This window comes from Thalassophryne amazonica, chromosome 9 (genome assembly GCF_902500255.1).
Source record: "Thalassophryne amazonica chromosome 9, fThaAma1.1, whole genome shotgun sequence".
In the NCBI taxonomy this organism is placed as follows: Eukaryota; Metazoa; Chordata; class Actinopteri; order Batrachoidiformes; family Batrachoididae; genus Thalassophryne; species Thalassophryne amazonica.
This window is the reverse complement of record NC_047111.1, coordinates 89419149-89444707: the sequence shown is the minus strand read 5'-3', so window position 1 is coordinate 89444707 and position 25559 is coordinate 89419149. Positions and strand designations below refer to the sequence as shown.

The 25559-nt window shown below is 40.9% G+C and overlaps 1 protein-coding gene across 2 annotated transcripts in view; it reads left to right on the top strand.

Moving 5' to 3' along the window:
* The first annotated feature begins 690 nt into the window (after window positions 1–690).
* The window catches only part of brwd3 (bromodomain and WD repeat domain containing 3), a 70195-nt gene continuing 45326 nt past the window's right edge, over window positions 691–25559 (top strand). For both annotated transcript variants that reach the window (XM_034178729.1, XM_034178727.1), the window contains exons 1-23: window positions 691–856; window positions 1002–1060; window positions 1152–1181; window positions 1356–1415; window positions 8006–8156; window positions 8254–8352; window positions 8461–8621; window positions 9259–9480; window positions 9717–9817; window positions 9922–9992; window positions 10312–10412; window positions 10510–10550; window positions 11247–11351; window positions 11499–11649; window positions 11752–11886; window positions 11983–12111; window positions 19505–19730; window positions 19848–19988; window positions 20431–20611; window positions 20718–20811; window positions 20906–21076; window positions 22309–22379; window positions 22463–22655. In XM_034178729.1, coding sequence (XP_034034620.1) covers window positions 823–856; window positions 1002–1060; window positions 1152–1181; window positions 1356–1415; window positions 8006–8156; window positions 8254–8352; window positions 8461–8621; window positions 9259–9480; window positions 9717–9817; window positions 9922–9992; window positions 10312–10412; window positions 10510–10550; window positions 11247–11351; window positions 11499–11649; window positions 11752–11886; window positions 11983–12111; window positions 19505–19730; window positions 19848–19988; window positions 20431–20611; window positions 20718–20811; window positions 20906–21076; window positions 22309–22379; window positions 22463–22655 — 2727 coding nt within the window. In that variant the 5' untranslated portion in view covers window positions 691–822. The remainder of the gene's footprint in view (window positions 857–1001; window positions 1061–1151; window positions 1182–1355; window positions 1416–8005; window positions 8157–8253; window positions 8353–8460; window positions 8622–9258; window positions 9481–9716; window positions 9818–9921; window positions 9993–10311; window positions 10413–10509; window positions 10551–11246; window positions 11352–11498; window positions 11650–11751; window positions 11887–11982; window positions 12112–19504; window positions 19731–19847; window positions 19989–20430; window positions 20612–20717; window positions 20812–20905; window positions 21077–22308; window positions 22380–22462; window positions 22656–25559) is intronic.

Here is a 25559-nt window from a genome sequence, read left to right as displayed (position 1 = left end):
GTGTTGCTAGCATTATTGATTTGTTTATGGCAGTTTAGTTGCTTTAGTCAATTAAGTGTTGCCATGACCATGAGTGAGACCGTAAATGTCATGTGGTGTTACCATGAGTGAGACGTGTACTGCATTTGATGTCTTACACCACTGTCTCTGTTTGTGGGTGTGTATAAGTACCTACTGGTTAAGGATGAATGCCGCCAAAACAGAAAGCTGATAGGATAATATTTTTAGAGAAACTACGGATACTAGCTAAAAACACTGAACAATGGATGTTGATAATTACATTCTGGACTCACACGCCCATGGATCCCCATGGGCAACATGCTAGCTTTGTTATATTTTGTCTCATCTTTTCTATTCAAATTTTAGCTTATAATATGTTTATGTATTATTTTATGAAATGTTGTCTGGAGTCACAGAAATTACAATATTTGCCGTCTATATTTTGAAGACAACGGAAAAGTTTATGTTTTTAAGCATGTTAAAACATGTTATCATGTGCAATATTAGTTATATGCATTTTATAATGAAAATTAATTGCCAAAATACATCAATTTGTTTGACCCAACGCCAAAAATCTTAATTATGACCCTGAAGGAATAGGTCCCCTCCGGGAATACACGTTATAGACATGTTCACTGCGCCATCGATCCGCTGGAGGGCGCTAAAACAATGCACCAGGTGGTCTGGTAACAACTAGAGTACGGAGGAGGCCATTCACTTAGCCTGTATTAGCTAAACACACCTAGCCACTGCTAGGTAGCCGGTGGCTAACGAGCAAGCTAAAGCATCAGTTGGTTTTAATGTCGACCGTCATACCAAGTGATGGCAAGAGAACAGTGTTCACAGATTGAATCTGGTGAGTGTCGAGCGTCCGTCTCTTTGGTCGCCACACACTTTGCATTCAGGCAATTTACAGCCACTCTTTCGATTTTAGCGAGCTAGCGGTGGCAAAAGCTAGCCGATGTTAGCACGATGCTAACGCTCAAATGTTTCCCTTTCAGAGCTGTATTACCTCATTGCCAGATTTCTGCAGTCGGGACCGTGTAAAAGAGCGGCGCAGGTAACGATAACACCTACAACAGAGCAAGTTGGCTGTAAGTGGTCTGAATGAGGAGCTAAGCGCTAACAGCTAGCCGTGTGTGTGTTGTTAGATTCTGATCGAGGAGCTGGAGCAGTATGAGGTAGGTCCGCCTGCACTTTTCTCTCTTTATTTACACGGCTTCTTTCCGCTGTAGTTTTCTCCCTATACTCGCATTTTCGGCAGCTTTTCTGTCATTTCGGCAAAGGTAAAATTTAAAGCTGGTACTCGGGTGTTCGCATATAAATTGCTATTTTGTTCCGTCTCTTAACTTTAGTTGATTCCACAACGATGGAGTTGGGACGGGAAGAAATACAAACGGACCTTTCAAGACTGGGTGAGTGCAATCTGACATCACATGATTAGTTATTAAACAAATCAAGCTGATTCCTATTTTTGATCGGCCTGTTTACCAAAGTTATTATCTTCATTTATTTGCGTACCGTTAATAGACGTGCCAGTTATTTATTTGTGCTTAAGAGTAGATATTTAAACATTAATATTGATTCAGGCCTGTTGATAAATAAATGTAGACTTGCTTTGCTATTGTGTGGGCTAGTAGGAGGAGAACGCACACTCGGATTCTCAGCGATAGGCCGAACCACATCCACAGGCCTGTCAATCTTCTGTGAGAGCTAATCATATCACAGGCTTATTGTTGTGCGAACCGGAAGAATTGTTAGCGACTCTTTTGATTGGTTAGAAACTTTGTGCCGCCCCTTTATCGCCTCCTCCTCTATGGACATTTTTAAATTACCCATTCAAGACAGAAAGGCCAGGAGAAAATTGTTTTGTTTTTGTTTTGTTTGTCTTCTTTCTGGATTACTGAGAGAAGTGACGTAGCTGGAGTGGTTGATTAACCTGTAAACTGTGCCACTGTTAGTCTGTCTCCTGTAGGTGTTTATTAAGCTATATCTAAAGATTGGCTTTGTTTAAGATGAGGGCTGAAAAGAAAGTGGTGGATGTGCAAGTGATGCACAGTTCTGTATCAGCCTACAGTATTTAAATTATACTCATTGGAAAGCTTGTAGGAAGGACAACATGCATTGAGAATTGAGAAACAAAGTGATAGAAAATAAAATGAGAAAAATAAACATTAAAAAAAATTGCCAAATGAAACTTGAGAGTGATGGGACCTCTGGTGCAAATTGTTATAAAATTAAATATACAAAAGCTATGTACAACCAGGATTGGAAATGAATAGTCACCTGGTGACAAAGTGCCTGTCCAATAAATAAAGCAAGAACAGTGGTTACAGGTGTTGAGGGTTTACATGAACTTTTATTTTATTTATTTGTGACGGTGACACAATTTTTGTAATTTTGCTTCTTTCCACCAATAATAACAGAGTTGGAAGTGACACAGTCAAGGTGTGCTTGTAGTATAGACTTTCAGCTTTAATGTTGAACAAAAGTATTTAATTACCGATTTAGGAATTACAGCCATTTTTGTACGAAGTCCCTACATGTTCAGTGGCCATGAGTAATGGGACAAATAATAATCCAATTCAATGATTATTATTAATTAATAATGGTTATTGTTCATTCAAGTAATTAACTTTTTCAGCCAGTTTTCTTTTAACAATTCTGGGGATGGATACAGTGCATCTTGAAAGTATTCACAGCACTTCGCTTTTCCACATTTTGTTATCTTACAGCCTTATTCCAAAATGGAGGAAATGATTTTTTGTTGTTGTTGTTTTGCCTCAAAATTGTATTCACAGAACCCCATAATGACAACATGAAAAAAAAGTTGTTTTTTGGAGGGGGGGGGGGGGTGTTGCAAATTTAAGTAATAAGTCTTCACACCTTTTGCTCAATACTTTATGTTTTGGCAGCATGCTGGCTTAGTGGTTAGCACTAATGCCTCACAGCAAGAAGATTGTGGGACCTTGCCTTTATTGTGTGGAGTTTGCAATCTTCTCCCCTTGTCTGTGTGGGTTTCCTCCGGGCACTCCGATTTCCTTCCACAATCAAAAACATGCTGATTTAGGGTCTGCTCCTTTCTCTGCCCCTGACCAAGGCAGCGTCTCTACATCTGGAGTTGGTCCTCAGGTGCTGGACTCTGGCAGCCCACTGTTCCTAGTGGTTGGATTGTGTCTAACTGTAATTAGGATGGGTTAAATACAGAAGACAAATTTTGTTGTATGCATGTACAATAACACTAAAGGCTATATTATTATTATTATTTGTGTGGAAAGGCATACACCTGTCTACATATACAGTTTTATGTAAAGGTTTGGGCACCCCTGATAATTTTCATAATTTTCCTTTATAAACCATTGATTGTCTGGATCAGAAATTCCAGTTAAATATATATATAACTCCTAATTGTCTTGTTTGAACAAGAGCGTAATCTGGACTGATTTGTTTGTCAAATCAGAGTCAGAATCAAATTTTTGCCAAGTAAGTTCTCACATACAAGTAATTTGATGTGGTGTCATTGGTGCATAAACATCAATAATAAAAAGAAAATGTAAAAAATAATTCTGGAAGAAGTAAAGGAGTAATCTGCTCTTTTAATGATGAAATCCTGGATGGCTGTGATAACGCTATGATGGCGCTGTGCTGTTGTTCCATTGTCTGGGGAGAACCCTGGATATAGCAGATGAACACACTGATATTTGAGAAGTGAAATGAGGTTTCTAGTATTTACAGAAACTGTGCAATAATTATTTCAACACAATTAGACAGTTGCATAAATTTGGGCACCCATGTCGTTTTATTGATTTGAATACATCCATCCATCCATTTTCCTCCTCTTCATCCAGAGTCGGGTCGCGGGGGCAGCAGCTCAAGCAAAGCTACCCAAACCTCCCCATCCACACACACCTCCCCACACCATTTCTCTGTGCATCGTTCAACTGTATGGCACACTTTGCACAAGGAGATGCTGGATGCGAGAGTAATGCAGGGGAAGCCTTTTCTGCGTACAGGCCACAAACTCACGTCACTTGAGGTATGCTAAAGCACATTTGGATAAGCCAGCTTCATTTTGGAATAAGGTGCTGTGGACTGATGAAACTAAAATTTAGTTATTTGGATATAACAAGGGGCGGTATGCATGGCTGAAAAAACCACAGCATTCCAAGAAAACACTTGCTACCTACAGTAAAATTTGGAGGTGGTTCCATCATGTTGTGGGGCTGTGTGGCCAGTGCAGGTACTGGGAATATTGTTAAAGTTGAGGGCCACATGGTTTTCAGTCAATATCAGCAGATTCTTGAGAATGATGTTCAAGAATTGGTGACAAAGTTGAAGTTGCACCAAGGCTGGATCTTTCAACAAGACAATGACTGTAAACACTGCTCAAAATCTACTAAGGCATTCATGCAGAGGAACAAGTACAATGTTCTGGAATGGCCATCTCAGTCCAAAGACCTGAATATTATTGAAAATCTGTGGTGTGATTTTAAGTGGGCTGTCCATGCTTGGAAACCAACAAACCTGAGGTGTTTTGTAAGGAAGAATGTTCCAAAATGCCTTCAACCAGAATCCAGAATCTCACTGGAAGCTATAGGAAGCATTTAGAGGCTGTTATTTCTGCAAAAGGAGTATCTACTAAATATTGATGTATTTTTTGTTTCTGTTGGGGTGCCCAAATTTATGCAGCTGCCTAATTTTGTTTAAAGAATTATTGCACACGCTCTGTAAATCCTATAAACTTCATTTTACTTCTCAAATATCACTGTGTTTGTCTGCTATATGATACATTTAACTGAAATTGCTGATCCAAACAACCAGTGACTTATAAAGGAAAATCATGGAAATTATCAGGAGTGCCCAAACATTTACATACCACTGTAAGCTCCTACAGTTGACAGTGCATGTCAGAACACAAACCAAGCATGAAGTCAAAGGAATTGTCTGTAGACCTCTGAGACAGGATTGTCTCGCACAAATCTGGGGAAGGGTACAGAAACATTTCTGCTGCTTTGAAGGTCCCAATGAGCACAGTGGCCTTGATCATATGTAAATGGAAGAGTTTGGATCCACCGGGACTCTTGCTGCAGCTGGCCACCAGTCTAAACTGAGCTATCAGGGGAGAAAGGCCTTAGTGAAGGAGGTGACCAAGAACCCAATGGTCACTCTTGTCAGAGCTCCAGCATTCTCCTGAGTGGAGAACCTTCCAGAAGGACAACCATCTCTTCAGCAATGCATCAGTCAGGCCTGTATGGCTAGACAGAAGCCCCTCCTTCATAAAAGGGACATGGTAGTCTGCCTGGAGTTTGCCAAAAGGCACCTGAAGGACTCTGACCATGAGAAACAAAATTCTCTGGTCTGATGAGACAAAGATTGAACTCTTTGGTGTGAATGCCAGGCGTCATGTTTGGAGGAAACCAGGCACCATCCCTACAGTGAATCATGGTGGTGGCAGCATCATGCTGTGAGGATATTTTTCAGCAGCAGGAACTGGGAGACGAGTCAGGGTTGAGGGAAAGATGAATGCATCTTTCCCTCAGTCATGGACATCCTGGATGAAAACCTGATACAGAGCGCTCTTGACCTCAGACTGGAGTGATGGTTCATCTTTCAGCAGGACACTGACCTTAAGCACACAGCCAAGATATGAAAGGAGTGACTTCAGGACAACTCTGTGAATCTTGAGTGGCCCAGACCTGAATCTGATTGAACATCTCTGGAGAGATCTGAAAATGGCTGTGTACCAAAACTCCCATCCAACCTGATTGAGAGGTGCTACAAAGAGGAATGTACAAAACTGCCCAAAGATAGCTACACCAAGTTTGTGGCATCATATTCAAGAAGACTTGAGGCTGTAATTGCTGCCAAAGGTGCATCAACAAAGTATTGAGCAAAGGCTATGAATACTTAAGTGCATGTGATTTCTTCGTTTTTTTATTACCTCCGCCAAGGAGGTTATGTTTTTGGTTGTGTCCGTTTGTTGGTTGGTTGGTTTGTTAGCAGGATTACTCAAAAAATCCTCAACAGATTTTAATTACATTTTTACCAGGGGTGTATCTTGGCGAAACTTAGAAGTCATTAAATTTTGGTAATGATCCGGAACACGATCCGGATCCAATAATTTTTTTTTAAGGATTCTTTATCATTGCAGGATAGGGCCAACTTCAACATTTTTGCATCTAACTTCATGAAGACGAGTCACAAAGGCTGAACAAAAATTAAGTTACAACACAACAATAATTTAGCACTTGTTTCTCCTCAATGAATAATCTTGTTATTAGAAAATAAAAAAAACTTGTGTAGTTCATGCAGTTTCTCTTTACAAATACATTTGGTGAAGATCTAAGGGTTTAACCCTCTGGGGCCGACGCCATTGTATGCGACGAGACCAAGCTTTACTAAGTTATAAATAACTTTTTAATGATATGCGATAGAAACTTACTTTTTTCCCTGAAAAGTTAACTCCGCACATCTTTGTGCTCCTCATAGAAGTTGTGTGATGACATGAGCAATGTGAGTGTCCAATCGGAATTGGTTCACCATCACATGGTTTTCCAAAATCCAATCTTAGGGCAGATTCACCTCACGTGACACACCAAAGATTGTTTTTAGGAGTGATGTGTTATTAGTTGGCCTGTTTGAATAGCCCCCTGGGTGCTCCAATGCGCCCTGCACCATTATGCAAAGTGAAAGTGAGCAGACGGAGAGCCTCTTATACAATCTCACGTGCTCAAACAGTGTGTGAGTATCAGGATTGCTCAACTAGTTTTCCTGTGAATGTTACTGGATAAGCCTGTGGCAAGCTCTCTTGCTCCGGCGTAAAGCACTGTTTACCATATCAATGGAGCGAGGGGGGAGGGGCTGCTCCTTAAACTGAATGAGCCTCGAAGTGTGACTATTGCTTTCAGAGCAGGAGATAACAAACACACGGTCAACTTCATAGTAGAAGTTTGTGATGTGGCCTTTGTGTAATAGCAGACAGAAATTTCTTTGAGATGAAGACAAACAAAACACATAGACCATTTTGTATATATTGTTCAAAATGTGCATTTGTTTATTGTTTGAACCTTTTTGTTATACAGTCTTTCACACAAGAGCCCAAATTACTTTTATAAAGTGTCAAAACAGCTGTTTATTATAGTTTGCTGTGTGTTTTGAATAAATGTGTGTGGAAAATTATTTTTTCCGCTTTACTTTTTCCTTTCTTATTTCTGATTGTAAACCTTTATTACTCTTATAAAACACAACTATAGCATATATATTTTGAAAGTACAGGTTGTCCTGAAAAAAAGAAACATAAACTTGATTGTGGGTTGCAGGGAGAGCTGTTAACAGCAGTAATAAAACATTTATGCCAGGCGAGTGAAATGTACAAAAAATGCCATCGGACCCCAGAAGGTTAACCACTGAATCTGAAACATGACGGTAGATGCGTGAAACAACGTGGGATAAGTCTCTTTGCCAAAGGGTATTCCATGTGATGTCAGTGACCCTATGGCCTTGGCAGAAGTTTGCGCTCTCCAAGTGCTTCTAGTTTTTGATAAATTTGTTAAAACTTCAAACAACCTTTTTCATGTTGTCATTATGGGGTGTTGAGAGTAGAAGTTTGGGGGAAAAATAAATTTACTTCATTTTTGAATAAGGCTGTAACATAACAAAATGTGGAAAAAATGAAGCCCGTGACTACTTTCTGGATGCGCTGGAACTTATTGTGGGTTTGTAGTTTTGTGAACCTTTTGTTCTTTATTTTCCTTTTTCAGAATGTTGCGTCTGCATGGTTAATCATTAAAAACGGGCATTGTTTATATTTGGATGACTCATTCTTGATTCAACATGCTGACATTTCATTAATGTAGAAGGGTTTTCTTACTGCAGTTTTGAGAGTCTTGTTGAAATGTTCAGTATCTTTTATTTAAGACTCTTTGCCAGTTTGCTTTATTATGTTTGCATTTATTTGAGGGGTTATATTCCAATTGAATCAGTGTCTTATCACCCACTCTTGCAGATGATTTTGAACGAGCACATTCCTGCAGATTATCTGCTCCGTGTCTGTCAGCGGATTGGCCCACTTATCGCAAAAGAGATCCCACCTAGTGTCCCTGGAGTCCAAACACTGCTAGGGTTGGGAAGACAGTCTTTGCTTCGGACCACCAAAAGTGAGCTTTACTGTACCATTCTCTGTGATTCTTTTCACTACTTCTATATCATTTTTGTATCCTGGCCAATCATGACATTACTCGTTTGCTAACTCAGGTTGTTGCCACAAAGTTTGCAGTGGGTCAGCTGTTGCTGCACTCCACCGAGGACGTCCACCAGAACCCCCAGTTACCAATGGAAGTTTTCCCAGCATCGGTATGTGCATGTGAAACTGATATTCCATACTCTGCTTTGTCAGACTTCATTGTTTTGGTTTTGTTTGTATGTTGATGTCACTGACCCTTCTCCTGTCTTTATGTCAAGTTTCCATCATGGGTGCTCGCCAGGCTACAGGCACAGCCCGATTCAGCCAGGCTCTGCCATCTTCCACTTACCAACACATGAAGATACACAAACGTATCCTTGGCCATCTTTCCTCAGTCTACTGTGTAGCATTTGACCGCACTGGGCGTCGGATATTTACGGTAAATTATTAGCCTGCCTGTGAAGCAGAAGGAGGATATTGTAATGGATGTGTGTGTGTGTGTGTGTGTGCCTGGCCACAGTGATATCTTCAAAACTCAAAGAGCAGTTTTAATCATATTCAGTGGATAAATTCTGTGGACTTACTTCTCACAACATAGGTCAGGTCAAGGTCAAATCAGAGGTCATCATCTAAAATTCATTCATGACCATATATCTAAGGAAGTAGATGATGTCGTGTCAGTGCAAAAGTCGATAAATCAGCCTGTGGCGGTGAAACACTACAGTCATCTGCAGGAGGCCTTGTGTTTTTTGATTGTTGCAAAAGAATGTTTTTAAATTTGGCTGCTTGAACTGAAATGTGGCAAAACCATTTTGTTTTCATCGGGGGAAAAAAATTTTTCTCTCAAGTCAGTCATGAAGTCCTCCAGCTAGTTGTAAATTGGATGCTTACAAATTAATATCAGAATAGATTAGAATTTCTTTGACCCATACTTTACCAACATGTAGCCTTGTGCCAGTTTTGAAACAGCCTTTTGTGAATCGTTCCTATCTCTTGCATGTATACAGAGCTAATCGTAGGAGGCAGTTTACAGCCGGTGTCTAATCCATGTGTGGCCTGCTTTTCAATGCTTTCAGGGTTCTGATGATTGCTTAGTGAAAATCTGGGCCACAGATGACGGCCGGCTCCTGGCAACACTCCGCGGCCACTCAGCAGAGATCTGTGACATGACCGTCAACCAGGAGAACACCCTGATTGCCTCGGCCAGCTGTGACAAGATCATCAGAGTGTGGTGTCTGCGTACCTCTGCACCCATCACTGTTCTCCAGGCACATGCTGCCTCCATCACATCCATTCAGGTGAGACTCTTGACTGACACATATTGAAGGAATATTTTACCAAAAAAAAAAAAATCCTAATCTTAAATTTGCTCAAACAGACATCATTCAGATTTGCTGAAACAATTTTTTTTTCACTCCAGCTTTGGTCTTTCTGCTTGGAGTTTTGGAACATTGAATCATGTTGTGTTAATTTCCACTACACTTCAGTATTTTTCTACTCTGTGGTTGTGGTCTTACCACTTCTCTCCCCTTAGTTTTGTCCTGCAGCCAAAGGTACAACACGCTACTTGGCCTCAACAGGTGCAGATGGCATGGTGTGCTTCTGGAAGTGGCATACACACAGCATGAAATTCAAGTAAATGGTGTTTGTTTTGCTTGTTTTATCTGTTAACTTTTACCCCTGAATTTTTTTCTCCTCTGTCCATAGAAAAATTATGTTTTATTTTTCTTATTTCTCAGTGATCAGCCAGTGAAATTCATTGAGCGTTCACGCCCGGGGGTGCAGGTCTCCACTTCCTCCTTTAGTAGTGGTAAGCTTATTTCATTTGCAGATTGTGTAGATGTAATTTCTCTGACAAAACATTTGCATCACTTATGTGAACAGGTGTTTCACAAAAGACTTTTCCAGACCATGGTCTTTTATGACCCTTTACTTGTGCAACACAAATAGAGCTTCCACTTTAAAAACAAAACAAAAATATCAGCTTGCAGATTGGGATTTGTTTTTAACAGTTTTAGTTAGGATCCAGAAGGTACTACATTTGTGTCATGTGAGAATCATATGCAGTGGCTAATTCTCTAGACTGGTTCAATTGTGGTCTTTTTGATTTTAATTTTCTGTTATGTTAGGTGGTATGTTTATGGTTACTGGCGGCACTGATCATGCAGTCAGAGTCTACTACTTGGGTTCTGAAACTCCGATAAAGGTGTCTGAGATGGATGCTCATACTGTAAGAAGTGGATCATATTAGCTACATTATTCAGTTGTGTCTTACTCTTGAATTCTGAAACATAACAATGTTCAAATGTCTTCTGTTTGTGTTTTAGGATAAAGTTGTTGTCGTCCAATTTTGCAATAACAGTGATAGGTAAGTGTGCTCTCTTAATGTCAGACTTGGGACTGGTTGGTGTGTGCCCAGTCTCAGGCTTTTTTTCGTGCCCTTCATGAAATGAGTCACATTTTCATGACACATTTTTTTTTTTTTTTTTTATTGTTCTATTTCTAATCCTACCCCTTCTCCTAACTGTAACCATAACACAAGTCTCTCCCTTCCCCTAACCATAACCCCCAGACCCCCCCAATGTCACCCTCCATTTCGTGCCCCCGTCATGAAAAGCACCCCATTTTCATGACTGTATCATGAACCATAGATTAATTTACTTTTCATATTGCCATCACAGACTGCCATGAGATTGGGTTGTGTGTGTGGTACAGGTCTTCACTTTAGTACATTGTCCATAGCAGACTGTAATACATAACCTAAAATGTTTTTGACCTCAGATAGAATTGCATCGTTGCTAGTAACATTATATGTCAGTTTTGCATGTGTTATTTTAAACCATGTTGCAGGAGAATTAATGTTTGAACTTGAACTTCACAGTTCAAGCTCAAGTCCCTGTATGACCAACATTTTTCCCTCATCCAGTCATGTAGAGCCAACACAGTAGAACATGTGGTATGACTGGACTGAATGGATGTCAAAGGTTCATTCAGAAGCATTTGGATTTGTGAAGACCTAGTGTGCCATTTTGTAACCTCTGACCTATTGCTTGCATGTGTCTAGCTTAAGGTTTGTAAGTGGCAGCCGTGATGGTACAGTGAAGATCTGGCATTACCAGCAACAGGAGTGGAAAAGTATCGCTCTCGACATGTCTGCCAGGCTGCCTGGGTAAGAGGAAATCAGAATTCATCACCTATTGCCATTATGTCTGGTCTGCTTTCACTTTGACCTCCTCATCTCTCACTGTTGGAGTTGACTGTCTCCGTGGCAGCAAGTCAGCTAGTGTGTTTTGTCTAATGGGTTATTTTGTTCCAGGAGTTGTGTTGTCAGTGGGGATGATAAAACCAAGCTGGTGGTATCAATGGTGGCCTGGGACCGTGGTGACTACACTGTTATCACAGCAGTTTCAAATTGTCTTCTCAAAGTGTGGAACTCAACTACTGGACAGCTTCTGCATGTTTTGCCTGTAAGTGGCAGCCACATACATGGTCACATTCCAGGTCCCCCAGAATGCAAATAAACCTGTTGTTTGTGACTCTACTGGATGTGTATGTTTTTCCTGTTCAAGGGTCATGATGATGAGGTGTTTGTGCTTGAGGCCCATCCATTTGATCCACGCATCATGCTCTCAGCTGGTCACGATGGCAATATTTACATCTGGGACCTGTCTAAAGGAGCAAAGATTCGGAACTACTTCAACATGGTAAGTGATCATCAAGATGATTTATCCACCAGCCCTTCTTTTGTTTTTGTTTTTTCTATGCTGTCACTAGAATTCATATCAAATTATTGTTTTCAGATCGAAGGGCAAGGCCATGGGGCAATTTATGACTGCAAATTCTCCATTGATGGTCAACATTTTGCCTGCACTGACTCACATGGGCACTTGTTGATTTTTGGTTTTGGCTGCAGCAAACCCTATGAGAAGGTAACAGCACTCAATTGTTTGATGATTTAGTTTTCAAAGGAATCAGAATCTGCACTGTTGGAAAGCTGGGTAGGGATTTTGGTGAGACACTGTTATTTGACTTAAGATGTCAGCACACTTCACACCAAAAAGACCTTTCAAGGTCAGATGAGCTCTTGCATTGATCAAAACGTGGTGGTCCAAGTGCTTTGTGCAGGACCTTTCTGGGTCAAGTTTCATTTTGTTGTCTTTTCTATTACTGGACTCTCACCGCAGTTATGATTGTTGATAAGAGCAGGATTGATCGGCCTTTTTACTTTTGGCCCTGTTGCTACTTCTTCAGTTCCTGCTGTGCATCAGTATGTTGCAAACCAGCACAGACTTGAACATTGACTGCTTAAATGGTGAAGTTGCACTGGTTACTCATGGATATCCATCCATTTGTAACAGGTGTTAGCTGGACATACAGCGGGTAAAGTAAGTGTTGAACACATTGTTTTTCTCAGTAAATATATTTCTAAAGATGCTATTGATATGAAATTTTCACCTGTTGTCTGTAACAAACCAAGTAATCCACACATACAAGGAAATGAAAACAAATGCCGTATTTACTTCATTAAACTCCCCAGGGGCCTGCAATTTTTCTGAAGTGGGGGGGTGTTTATTGACAATTCTTTGCGTACGTATGCATACAACATACTGACCAACCATTAATTCCCATAATGCCTTTCGACATGTCTGTAAAGGCTAAAACCTTCAAAATTAGTTACTTATTACTTTAAAACATATAGCTGATATTTTCACTTTGTAAACCAAAAGAGGTGATGTTAATTTCAATAACTTGTCCAGATTTAGTTTGTTTAAAATTTAAAATTTTCTCTCTCATCATCAGGTCTCTTGCTGAGAGAAGGCTGATTTGAGACAGAGGCGCTGGCTTGTTGTTGTGTCAGTAGCTGCCAGTGTACTGGAGTCAATACTGAAAGTTATCGGTTTAGCTTTTAGCTGTAACTTCTGCTAATTTTTTTTAGGGTTTTATCAGTTTAGCTTTAGAAAAGTTTTCAGTTAGCAGATTAACAGTTATCATGGCTAACTATTTAGTTAGCTGTGCCCACCACTGGCTGCTATGCAATTACATGAAATGGCTTCGTGCAAATGTTGCTACTCTGCAGTGTTCAAGGTAAAAATCATGAAAAAAGTGGAAGAGAAGGGGAAGCATCATGCTGCTCGGATTTTCCTAGTCTATAGGAAACACATCCAGGAGTGGTGTAGTAACAATGATAAGCTTGCAACCCTGGCCAAAGCAGATCCCGGGGGGGAGTGGTATGCTATCAGTACATTGACGAGGCGCTGATTAAATGGTTCCAGGAAAGGAGACCAACAGGTGTCCGTGTGACAGGGAAGCGTCTGAAGTATGAGGCTGCATAAGGAATATGGAAAATGAGAGGAGAACGTGCTTCTATATAAACGAAAGTTGTGCACATATGTCATGGTGTTGAATAGAATGTGCAGCCCTCCACTGGAAACATTTTTCATAAACTCACCTGTTGTATTCACCGTGAGAGTGCTCCTTGTTCGTGCTGGTCAGTGTGTATATTCCACCACAGGTACGCGTAACTGAGGCGCAGCAGCACCTCGCTGACGAGATCAGACGTGGAGAGAAAGTATCCAGACTCCCTGTTCATCATTTTATTGTATTTTAACAGAGCAAATCTTAGCCACGACGTCTGTAAATATAAACAGCACATCACGTGTCCCACCAGAGACACAAACATTCTTGACCACTGCTACACAACAATAAAGGACGCCTACCAGCTCTGTTCCCCCTGCAACTCTGGGACTCTCTGATCACTGTCTGATCCACCTCATCCCCACTTACAGGCAGAAATAGTTCTTTTCCACATTTCAAGAGGGGGCCCACCTGGGCTACACCAAAAAAGTTCAGTGAATGTTGATGGTGCCAGGACGTTCCCAAAGATCTTAGAAAAGGTCTCAAAGATGGACTGTCAGAAAATGCAAAGCTTTGGACATATCCAGAACATGTGTAACGGAGTGGCTGGATCCTGTCCACATCCTTTACAAGTGGGGTCCAACTTAGCTTTGATCTTAGAAGCCACAATTCATGCCCATCTAAAGCTCTGTTTCATGCAACACATAGGGGGTGCAACTTTTTTTCTTGAACAGAAATTCGAAAAATGTTGTTGTTCAGAAAATGTATATCCCCACAACAAAAAGCTGCTCACAAAAGCATGAAAACAAATAATTTCGGTAATTATTTACACAAATCTTAGAAACATGGTGTCTAACCAGATCCTTACTCTGGATGGCATTACCCTGACCTCTAGTAATACTGTGAGAAATCGTGGAGTCATATTTGATCAGGATATGTCATTCAAAGCGCATATTAAAAAAATACGTAAGACTGCTTTTTGGCATTTACGCAATATCTCTAAAATTAGAAAGGTCTTGTCTCAGAGTGATGCTGAAAAACTAATTCATGCATTTATTTCCTCTAGGCTGGACTATTGTAATTCATTATTATCAGATTGTCCTAAAAGTTCCCTGAAAAGCCTTCAGTTAATTCAAAATGCTGCAGCTAGAGTACTGACGGGGACTAGAAGGAGAGAGCATATCTCATCCATATTGGCCTCTCTTCATTGGCTTCCTGTTAATTCTAGAATAGAATTTAAAATTCTTCTTCTTACTTACAAGGTTTTGAATAATCAGGTCCCTTCTTATCTTAGGGACCTCATAGTACCATGTCACCCCAATAGAGCGCTTCGCTCTCAGACTGCAGGCTTACTTGTAGTTCCTAGGGTTTGTAAGAGTAGAATGGGAGGCAGAGCCTTCAGCTTTCAGGCTCCTCTCCTGTGGAACCAGCTCCCAATTCGGATCAGGGAGACAGACACCCTCTCTACTTTTAAGATTAGGCTTAAAACTTTCCTTTTTGCTAAAGCTTATAGTTAGGGCTGGATCAGGTGACCCTGAACCATCCCTTAGTTATGCTGCTATAGACTTAGACTGCTGGGGGGGTTCCCATGATGCACTGAGTGTTTCTTTCTCTTTTTGCTCTGTATGCACCACTCTGCATTTAATCATTAGTGATTGATCTCTGCTCCCCTCCACAGCATGTCTTTTTCCTGGTTCTCTCCCTCAGCCCCAACCAGTCCCAGCAGAGGACTGTCCCTCCCTGAGCCTGGTTCTGCTGGAGGTTTCTTCCTGTTAAAAGGGAGTTTTTCCTTCCCACTGTCGCCAAGTGCTTGCTCACAGGGGGTCGTTTTGACCATTGGGGTTTTTACGTAATTATTGTATGGCCTTGCCTTACAATATAAAGCGCCTTAGGGCAACTGTTTGTTGTGATTTGGCGCTATAGAAATAAAATTGATTGATTGATTGATTATTTTCACTTTAACATCCGCGGCCAAACCTATCGCCCAACAAATCAGCGATATCGTATTAGACACAATGATGTAGTTGACCAATCACGATAGCTGTACTATTGCTCTGAGATCCAAATCTATAAAGCATTTTTTAGGGTTTCCTCTTCTCCAGAATCAGGAAATCCATTTAAAGCCCCAGTGCATAGTCTTGTTCAGGAAATTGACTGACTGTCATGGGCTTGTTGAATTACAATAATATGTTTTGTTTTGTTTTTTTTGTTCAATCATTTTATATAAAATTTATGACAAAAATGTCTGCATTTAAATCTGTAGTGTGTCAAAACATTTTGTCTAAAATGGAAATCTTTTCTTCACAAAGGTTAAAATACCTTTGGTCATTGTTCGGGATAATGAGTAAAAAACGGACAGAAAGCATGCTTAATATCAAATTTTTAAATTAACTTACCTCAGTTTTCACCATACAAATGTCAATTGTCAAGTATCCGTACACGAGGGCTAACGAGGATCATAGAGGCGTGTTTGTGATGAGGACGAGGCTGTAAAAACCCATTATCCGAGTGCCTACCAGCTACGAGGATCAGGAGAAGCTTTTTGGATCAGCTTAGCCCTCTTGCGAGCACACAATTCCACCTGCTTTTTTCCTCCCTCTCTCCTGCTCCGATTTGAGGCAGCTAATAAAAGGTAATTATTCAAAATGTTTTTATTTTAATAGCTTGATAAAACAGCTACATGTTTATTCATTGTATATAATCAACTGTAAAATATGTCTGATAGATTTAATATCTTATTAATGGATCAGGAGCTCCACTGTGTATGCGCAGTAATGTAATGAGCCATGCTCAAAACAAGCATTTAGGCAGAACGCCAGCTCACAAAAGAGTGATTTTTGCAGTCAATAATGGACGAACACAAAGTTAAAAGTTGGATCACAGTGTGAAAATGACTGTGTGTTTAAAGCCAGTGAGCCGCGGATGGAAAGGTAGCCAGAAGGAGCACAGAGGCAGCTATCCAGGAATGCAGAACAGCACCGCGCAAAAGAGAGATTTTGCAGACATTAACAGACGAACACAAAGTTAAAAGTGGGATCATGGTGTCAAAAGAAAGGCAGAGAGAGGAACCGCAGAGGCGACAGTCCAGGAACCTGTGGTTCGGTTCTAGCTGGTCTGGGGCATTTAATGACTCTGGAATACAGGTGGACAGCAGCTTGACGCATGGCGCTCACCCGGTGGACTACTGGAGCGTCTATTTTTGGACTGCGTTTAAAAAAAAATGTGACAGCATCTTGATTGGATGCTGTGAATTGAAAACCCACACTTAAAGGGACTAAGTGTGGGAGGGCTGGAGGTTAGGACCAAACCCATGTCTAAACGTGTACTAACGTCGCGTTAGATGGCGCTACATGGATCACATGCGGCTTGACATGGATCATATGCGGCGACACAAGCCGTTGGAGGCTGGACGGGGCTCAAATGACAGGTTGGTTGTGGCTCACAAGAGGCTGATACGTGGCACATGCAAGGCACAGAGGCGCCTTGGTAGCGGGTATGTGACGGCTTAAAACGTGGTTGATTCTTCAAATTCTTCAAAGCCCTCCGTAAAGCTAGGACATCTTTCTACTCATCACTAATTGAAGAAAATAAGAGCAACCCCAGGTTTCTTTTCAGCACTGTAGCCAGGCTGACAAAGAGTCAGAGCTCTATTGAGCTGAGTATTCCATTAACTTTAACTAGTAATGACTTCATGACTTTCTTTGCTAACAAAATTTTGACTATTAGAGAAAAAATTACTCATGACCATCCCAAAGATGTATCGTTATCTTTGGCTGCTTTCAGTGATGCCGGTATTTGGTTAGACTCTTTCTCTCCGATTGTTCTGCCTGAGTTATTTTCATTAGTTACTTCATCCAAACCATCAACATGCTTATTAGACCCCATTCCTGCCAGGCTGCTCAAGGAAGTCCTACCATTATTTAATGCTTCAATCTTAAATATGATCAATCTATCTTTGTTAGTTGGTTATGTACCACAGGCCTTTAAGGTGGCAGTAATTAAACCATTACTTAAAAAGCCATCACTTGACCCAGCTATCTTAGCTAATTATAGGCCACTCTCCAACCTTCCTTTTCTCTCAAAGATTCTTGAGAGGGTAGTTGTAAAACAGCTAACTGATCACCTGCAGAGGAATGGTCTATTTGAAGAGTTTCAGTCAGGTTTTAGAATTCATCATAGTACAGAAACAGCATTAGTGAAGGTTACAAATGATCTTCTTATGGCTTCGGACAGTGGACTTATCTCTGTGCTTGTTCTGTTGGACCTCAGTGCTGCTTTTGATACTGTTGACCATAAAATTTTATTACAGAGATTAGAGCATGTCATAGGTATTAAGGGCACTGCGCTGCGGTGGTTTGAATCATATTTGTCTAATAGATTACAGTTTGTTCATGTAAATGGGGAATCTTCTTCACAGACTAAAGTTAATTATGGAGTTCCACAAGGTTCTGTGCTAGGACCAATTTTATTCACTTTATACATGCTTCCCTTAGGCAGTATTATTAGACGGTATTGCTTAAATTTTCATTGTTACGCAGATGATACCCAGCTTTATCTATCCATGAAGCCAGAGGATACACACCAATTAGCTAAACTGCAGGATTGTCTTACAGACATAAAGACATGGATGACCTCTAATTTCCTGCTTTTAAACTCAGATAAAACTGAAGTTATTGTACTTGGCCCCACAAATCTTAGAAGCATGGTGTCTAACCAGATCTTTACTCTGGATGGCATTTCCCTGATCTCTAGTAATACTGTGACAAATCTTGGAGTCATTTTTGATCAGGATATGTCATTCAAAGCGCATATTAAACAAATATGTAGGACTGCCTTTTTGCATTTACGCAATATCTCTAAAATCAGAAAGGTCTTGTCTCAGAGTGATGCTGAAAAACTAATTCATGCATTTATTTCCTCTAGGCTGGACTATTGTAATTCATTATTATCAGGTTGTCCTAAAAGTTCACTAAAAAGCCTTCAGTTGGTTCAGAATGCTGCAGCTAGAGTACTGACGGGGACTAGCAGGAGAGAGCATATCTCACCAGTGTTGGCCTCTCTTCATTGGCTTCCTGTTAATTCTAGAATAGAATTTAAAATTCTTCTTCTTACTTATAAGGTTTTGAATAATCAGGTCCCATCTTATCTTAGGGACCTCGTAGTACCATATTACCCCATTAGAGCGCTTCGCTCTCAGACTGCAGGCTTACTTGTAGTTCCTAGGGTTTGTAAGAGTAGAATGGGAGGCAGAGCCTTCAGCTTTCAGGCTCCTCTCCTGTGGAACCAGCTCCCAATTCAGATCAGGGAGACAGATACCCTCTCTACTTTTAAGATTAGGCTTAAAACTTTCCTTTTCGCTAAGGCTTATAGTTAGGGCTGGATCAGGTGACCCTGGACCATCCCTTGGTTATGCTGCTTTAGACGTAGACTCCTGGGGGGGTTCCCATGATGCACTGTTTCTTTCTCTTTTTGCTCCGTATGCATCACTCTGCATTTAATCATTAGTGATCGATCTCTGCCCCCCTCCACAGCATGTCTTTTTCCTGGTTCTTTCCCTCAGCCCCAACCAGTCTCAGCAGAAGACTGCCCCTCCCTGAGCCTGGTTCTGCTGGAGGTTTCTTCCTGTTAAAAGGGAGTTTTTCCTTCCCACTGTAGCCAAGTGCTTGCTCATAGGGGGTCGTTTTGACCGTTGGGGTTTTTCATAATTATTGTATGGCCTTGCCTTACAATATAGAGCGCCTTGGGGCAACTGTTTGTTGTGATTTGGCGCTATATAAAAAAAAAGTTGATTGATTGATTGAAATAATTGCTGACACAGCCATGAGTGGATCATTATTCATGGCTTATTATTCGGTGGGAACGAGGCTTTATTCTGTGTATTTGTCTGCCTTGTGGAGGGAGTATATGCAGCAAATTGAACTTTCATTAGTGTCTTGTAAACACTGATTTCTTCTTTATTCCCTCCAGATTCCAGACCATATGTTCTTCCACACTGACTACCGGCCTCTTATCCGTGACTCTAATAACTATGTCCTGGATGAGCAGACACAGCAGGCCCCACACCTCATGCCTCCACCTTTCCTGGTAGATGTTGATGGGAATCCTCACCCCCCTCTCTACCAGCGTCTGGTGCCAGGGAGAGAGAACTGCAAGGAGGAGCAGCTTATACCCCAGCTAGGATACATGGCTAACAGTAAAAACCTTTCACTCTTTACACATAGAACTCAGCAAACTAGCGCATTATGTAGCATGGAAAAAGGTGTGTTGCTGATAAAGTTGAACCCAAAAAATGTGCCTCTTTGTTATTTAGGTGATGGTGAGTTGGTTGAGCAGGTACTTGGCCAGCAAACGGCAGAAAGTGGAGAAAGTCTGTTGGACAATCTCATCCGACAGCTGCAGAATGAACAAGATGAGCATCAAAATGCAGAAGAGCAGCCGGCTGAGGCGGAGGGTATGTTTTTTTTCATTTTCAAATCACCTTTTGTGTGAGCTGAAATGCACTTACTTATTGTGGAAAATTTATCTGCTGTGCTCAAAGTATAGCAAGTAGATGTTCTGCAGGCTGTTGCATATCCTCTCAAAAATGCACTCCTTTTTATTAATTTAAATAAAAAAATTGATTAATTTTAAGTATCACTCACACATTTTTATGACTACAGTATATTGTCATATTTTCATTGACCACAATATATTCATTGTGGTCAATGACTGGAGGAAAAAAAACATATATACACACAAACATACGCGCACGGGCTACCTTTTAAGTATTTAACATGTGCACAATTTTGGTGGCATTTACAGCTTTTTCTGTATACATGCACAAAAAAAAAATGCCATTGTGGTAACACAACCTAATTCATTAATCAATTTCTCCTTTTCTTGTTACTCTTTAGGTGATGGTGCAGCACAGATGGTGGCCTCCTCCAATACTGTTAGAGTGCGTAGGAGTGGTCACATGGATGGGGTGTGGCAAATGCAACATAACTCCCTCCGCAGTCAGGTTGCCACTGAGAGGGATCTGTTGGCCTGGAGCCGCAGAGTGGTGGTCAATGAAGTGCCACAGGAGCTATTCAGGTGAAAGCACATTTACATTCATAGCAAATGAACAACATACTTTGGCCCAGTAAAAGTCATAAAAATGGAAACATGTTTCACATGATGTAATTGTAATTTCATGTAGAGCTATGGAGGTGTTCAGACTGGCCAAAGGTGAGGCTGAATGTTCACTTTACAATGCAGAGAGGAGAAAAAAACCATTGAGCAACACAAGCAAGGTTTTTCCATTACTTTACCTACAGTTTTCTTTCCAAAATGCTAACACTGTTTGCAATTCTGCTCATTTTTTCTTTCTTTTTTTTCTGCTTATAGACTGACCCAGTAGCTACACGCTTACGCAATCTGAGACCAACCAGGAGGCAGCGGCAGCGCCACACCTATCAGACCCGTTCAGCTCAAGTATGCCGTGCTGGAAATAGGAGTCAAAATCCCAGCAACCAGCGTAGCTCTGTTAGGGAGGTAGAATCTGACAGTGATGGTGAGGTGAGTTTTACACACTTTCTGAGTTCATAAAATTACAACTAATTTGAGCAAATACAGGAGCTGGGAGTTTAAAGTTTTTATCAAAACTCCTCCAATTTAATTCACTGTTACTTGTGTCTGCACATTGACATAATGTGACGTTTAGATTGTGTATAATAAGCAATTTCGTAAACTAAGTGTTGTAAACCTCATAATTAAGTTGATATCTAGAACACCATAGTCAGTGCTGTCTTAAATTAAAAGCTGTAATGCTCACAAGCAACAGAACCCTGCAATTTCACAACTAGGTTTCACAAGCAGTTTGATAGGCCTGTCTGCTCTTAAATTATTTTGAATGTTAAAAGGTATCAGCATGGTCCATAGTGTTGTGTTAAGAAGGTGCTAGTCTGCAGTGTTCAAGTTTATTATAGCCATTTCAACAGTATAATAAAATACAGGATACGAATGTGCTTTGGTATGCTTACCTGTCTCACACCACCATAGCAACACAACATACTCAAGATAAGAAGCCAGAAAGGCACATAAATAACAAGGAGTACAACACTAATACACATAAGAAAATGCATGGTTACAAAGAATAGCAGCAGTAAGTTTAGTGGTGCAAAAAGTGCAAAGAGAAATAGACCATGGTTATGAGGTAAACAGTAAAGGGCTTAGTGCATGTTCAGGTGATGAATAGCTTGTGGATAGGTACTATCCCTAAAGCGTGATGTTTTACATGTGATGCTTCTGTACCTTGTCCCTGATGGTAAGAGGGTGACTAAATAGTGTGTTGGATGAGAGGGGGGTAGTGAGCACCTTGCTTGGCAGCACCCTGACATTGGTGTGGAAGTGGGTGAATGTGAGGCATCACTGTAAAGCGCTTTGCCCACAAAACACTATGTAAATGTATTCCATTTACCACCCATAAACAGTCACCAACAAAATAAGCATAAATTATAGTCACATAACAGAAATGGTTTGAAGACCTATCTAGAATTGTTGAATGACAACAAGAACAGCAGCAAGAAGGTGACCAGTAGCCAAAGCTGTAGTTCTATTAGGCTTCCGTTTTGTGGTAAGTAATGGCTTGGAATTTTAAAGTTGATTACTTTAACTAACTTTCAGTGTAATTGACTGAAAATAAAAACATTGGTATCACTCAAAAATAGAAATGATTTTGAAACTAGTCATTAATCTACAGAACACTAACAGATTGGACTCATTTGTGTTTTCTAATGACATTTTGACAGGCAGCTCAGCAGCATGAGCCCAGCGATACTTCTGATGGTGAAGCACAGTGGCAGAGTGAGAGCAGCTCCAGGTAAACACTCGCCAGAGAAATATTTTCACTAAATACAGTTACACATATAAACACAACCTAACCATGCTTCCTTTCACTGTCAGTGATGCCTCAAGTGAATATTCTGATTGGACAGCCGATGCTGGCATCAACCTTCAGCCACCAAAGCGACGAACAAGGAGGCCAGTGCGGCCTCCTGGTTACAGCAGCTCAGAGGACGAGGAAGGTGAAGCAAAAGATGCAGAGGCCAAAAAGAATGACCGGGAGAACAAAAAGAAGCCCAAAGAGGCCAAGCAGGTGTGCCAACAAGAAAATCAGCTCTTGTATAGAAAGTTAAATAACATGAATGTCTTTGTGGAGAACGTCTGTTTTGATGGACGGTTAACCCATGACCTATGAACAGTCTCTTCATTATTTTATTGATAAAGTGTCATCAGCCAGATAGAATGCTGATCATAATTGTAATGTTGAATTGTCTGTTTCTCCTGCAGTCTGTTGTGCTTGAGCAGTCTGAGCCAATTTCTCTTTGATCCCTTAGTGAGGGAGTGAAACCCTTGAAAACTACCAACTGTCCCTTAAACCCAAATTATACAGGGACTTGGTCTGTCCAGCAGTCCTTGGGTGGTCATGAAATGACACCGCATGACACCAAAGAGATGCTCAGCTACCACCAGGACCTTACAAGGTCCTCTCAGTATCTTCTCACAAACCACCACAATCGCAGTGGTCACTGTGAAGTATGAAGCTGCACCTAATTTCCACAGGGGAGTCGCCAAGCCTGGAAGATGCACAAATACCACACAGTCCACCCCATTATTGCCCAACAGGTGCGCAATGACCGCAGCGACCAGCAGATTGTCCACTTTTACATGATCATGAACATGAGTTTGGACATGAACTCGGGAACAAAAAGACCAGTATCATCTCAGTATCGCAGCGATTGGGGCTGTGTGCCTGGAGTTTTATGAATTTTTTCAATTTATTTTCATTTATAGCGCCAAATCACAACAGAGTTGCCTCAAGGCACTTCACACAAGTAAGGTCAAACCTTACCAACCCCCAGAGTAACAGTGATAACGAAAAACTCCCTCTGAGGAAGAAACCTCAAGCAGACCAGACTTAAAGGGGTGACCCTCTGCTTGGGCCATGTTATACATTATACAGAATAAATTACAGAACACTTCACAAAACGAATACACAGGAAATGCTTTTGGTGCACAGGACAGGAGGGTCGCTAGCACAAATACAGTTCCCATCTCTGGATGGAGCTGCACCTTAAACAGACAGAAAAAACAGAATCAGGCATCAGAAAGACAAGAAATACTGTATAATTTGCCAGCATTAAACAACAAGAAAACAGAAGAAATACTAAGGTGATCGCCGGCCACTATCCCTAAACTTCACTAAAAGACACAGTTTTTAGGTAAAGTTGAGGCCGCGGCCCGCTCCGTTCCCTAATAAAATCAGGAAAATTCTGACTCGCAGAACACTGTGTGGAGCTCCAGTGAAAAGAAGACAAAAAAGTTAGTTTTCTGAAGACAACGGTCTTGTGACTTTTTTCACTCTTTGCAATGGGTTTTTATCTTTATTTTTCATGGCTGTCAGTTGTTTTTCAGCCATAGAACGTCCAGTGAAAGGTGTTATTTGTCCTGTGTCATTTTTCTGCAGGTTTAGCTGACACCGCCTCTCTCTCTCTCGCTCGCTCGCTCACTGACTGACTGACTGTCAGTTATTCAGTGTGCACAAACAGTAAAGAAATATTACGGCAAACTGCTCAAAATCCAGTATACAGTAGTGTTCAGAATAATAGTAGTGCTATGTGACTAAAAAGATTAATCCAGGTTTTGAGTATATTTCTTATTGTTACATGGGAAACAAGGTACCAGTAGATTCTCACAAATCCAACAAGACCAAGCATTCATGATATGCACACTCTTAAGGCTATGAAATTGGGCTATTAGTAAAAAAAAGTAGAAAAGGGGGTGTTCACAATAATAGTAGCATCTGCTGTTGATGCTACAAACTCAAAACTATTATGTTCAAACTGCTTTTTTCGCAATCCCGTGAATCACTAAACTAGTATTTAGTTGTATAACCACAGTTTTTCATGATTTTTTCACATCTGCAAGGCATTAATTTTGTTGGTTTGGAACAAAGATTTTGCTCATTTACTAGTGTGCTTGGGGTCGTTGTCTTGTTGAAACACCCATTTCAAGGGCATGTCCTCTTCAGCATAAGGCAACATGACCTCTTCAAGTATTTTGGTATATCCAAACTGATCCATGATACCTGGTATGCGATATATAGGCCCAACACCATAGTAGGAGAAACATGCCCATATCATGATGCTTCACTGTGAACTGTGGCTTGAATTCAGAGTTTGGGGGTCGTCTCACAAACTGTCTGCGGCCCTTGGACCCAAAAAGAACAATTTTACTCTCATCAATCCACAAAATATTCCTCCATTTCTCTTTAGGCCAGTTGATGTGTTCTTTGGCAAATTGTAACCTCTTCTGCACGTCTTTTATTTAACAGAGGGACTTTGCGGGGGATTCTTGCAAATAAATTAGCTTCACACAGGCGTCTTCTAACTGTCACAGCACTTACAGGTAACTCCAGACTGTCTTTGATCATCCTGGAGCTGATCAGTGGGTGAGCCTTTGCCATTCTGGTTATTTTTCTATCCATTTTGATGGTTGTTTTCCATTTTCTTCCACGCGTCTCTGGTTTTTTTTTTTTTTTTGTCCATTTTAAAGCATTGGAGATCATTGTAGATCAGGGGTGGGTAACCTGTTCCAGAAAGAGCCAAGAGGGTGCAGGTTTTCTTTGCAGCCACTGACTCCACCAGGTGATTTTACTGATTAATATCACTTTGAGCAGATGGAATCAGTTAATCAGTGAAATCACCTGGTGGAGTCAGTGGCTGCAAAGAAAACCTGCACCCTCTTGGCTCTTTCTGGAACAGGTTGCCCACCCCTGTTGTAGATGAACAGCCTATAATATTTTGCACCTGTGTATATGTTTTCCCCTCTCCAATCAACTTTTTAATCAAACTACGCTGTTCTTCTGAACAATGTCTTGAACGTCCCATTTTCCTCAGGCTTTCAAAGAGAAAAGCATGTTCAACAGGTGCTGGCTTCATCCTTACATGGGGGCCACTTGATTCACACCTGTTTGTTCAACAAAATTGACGAGCTCACT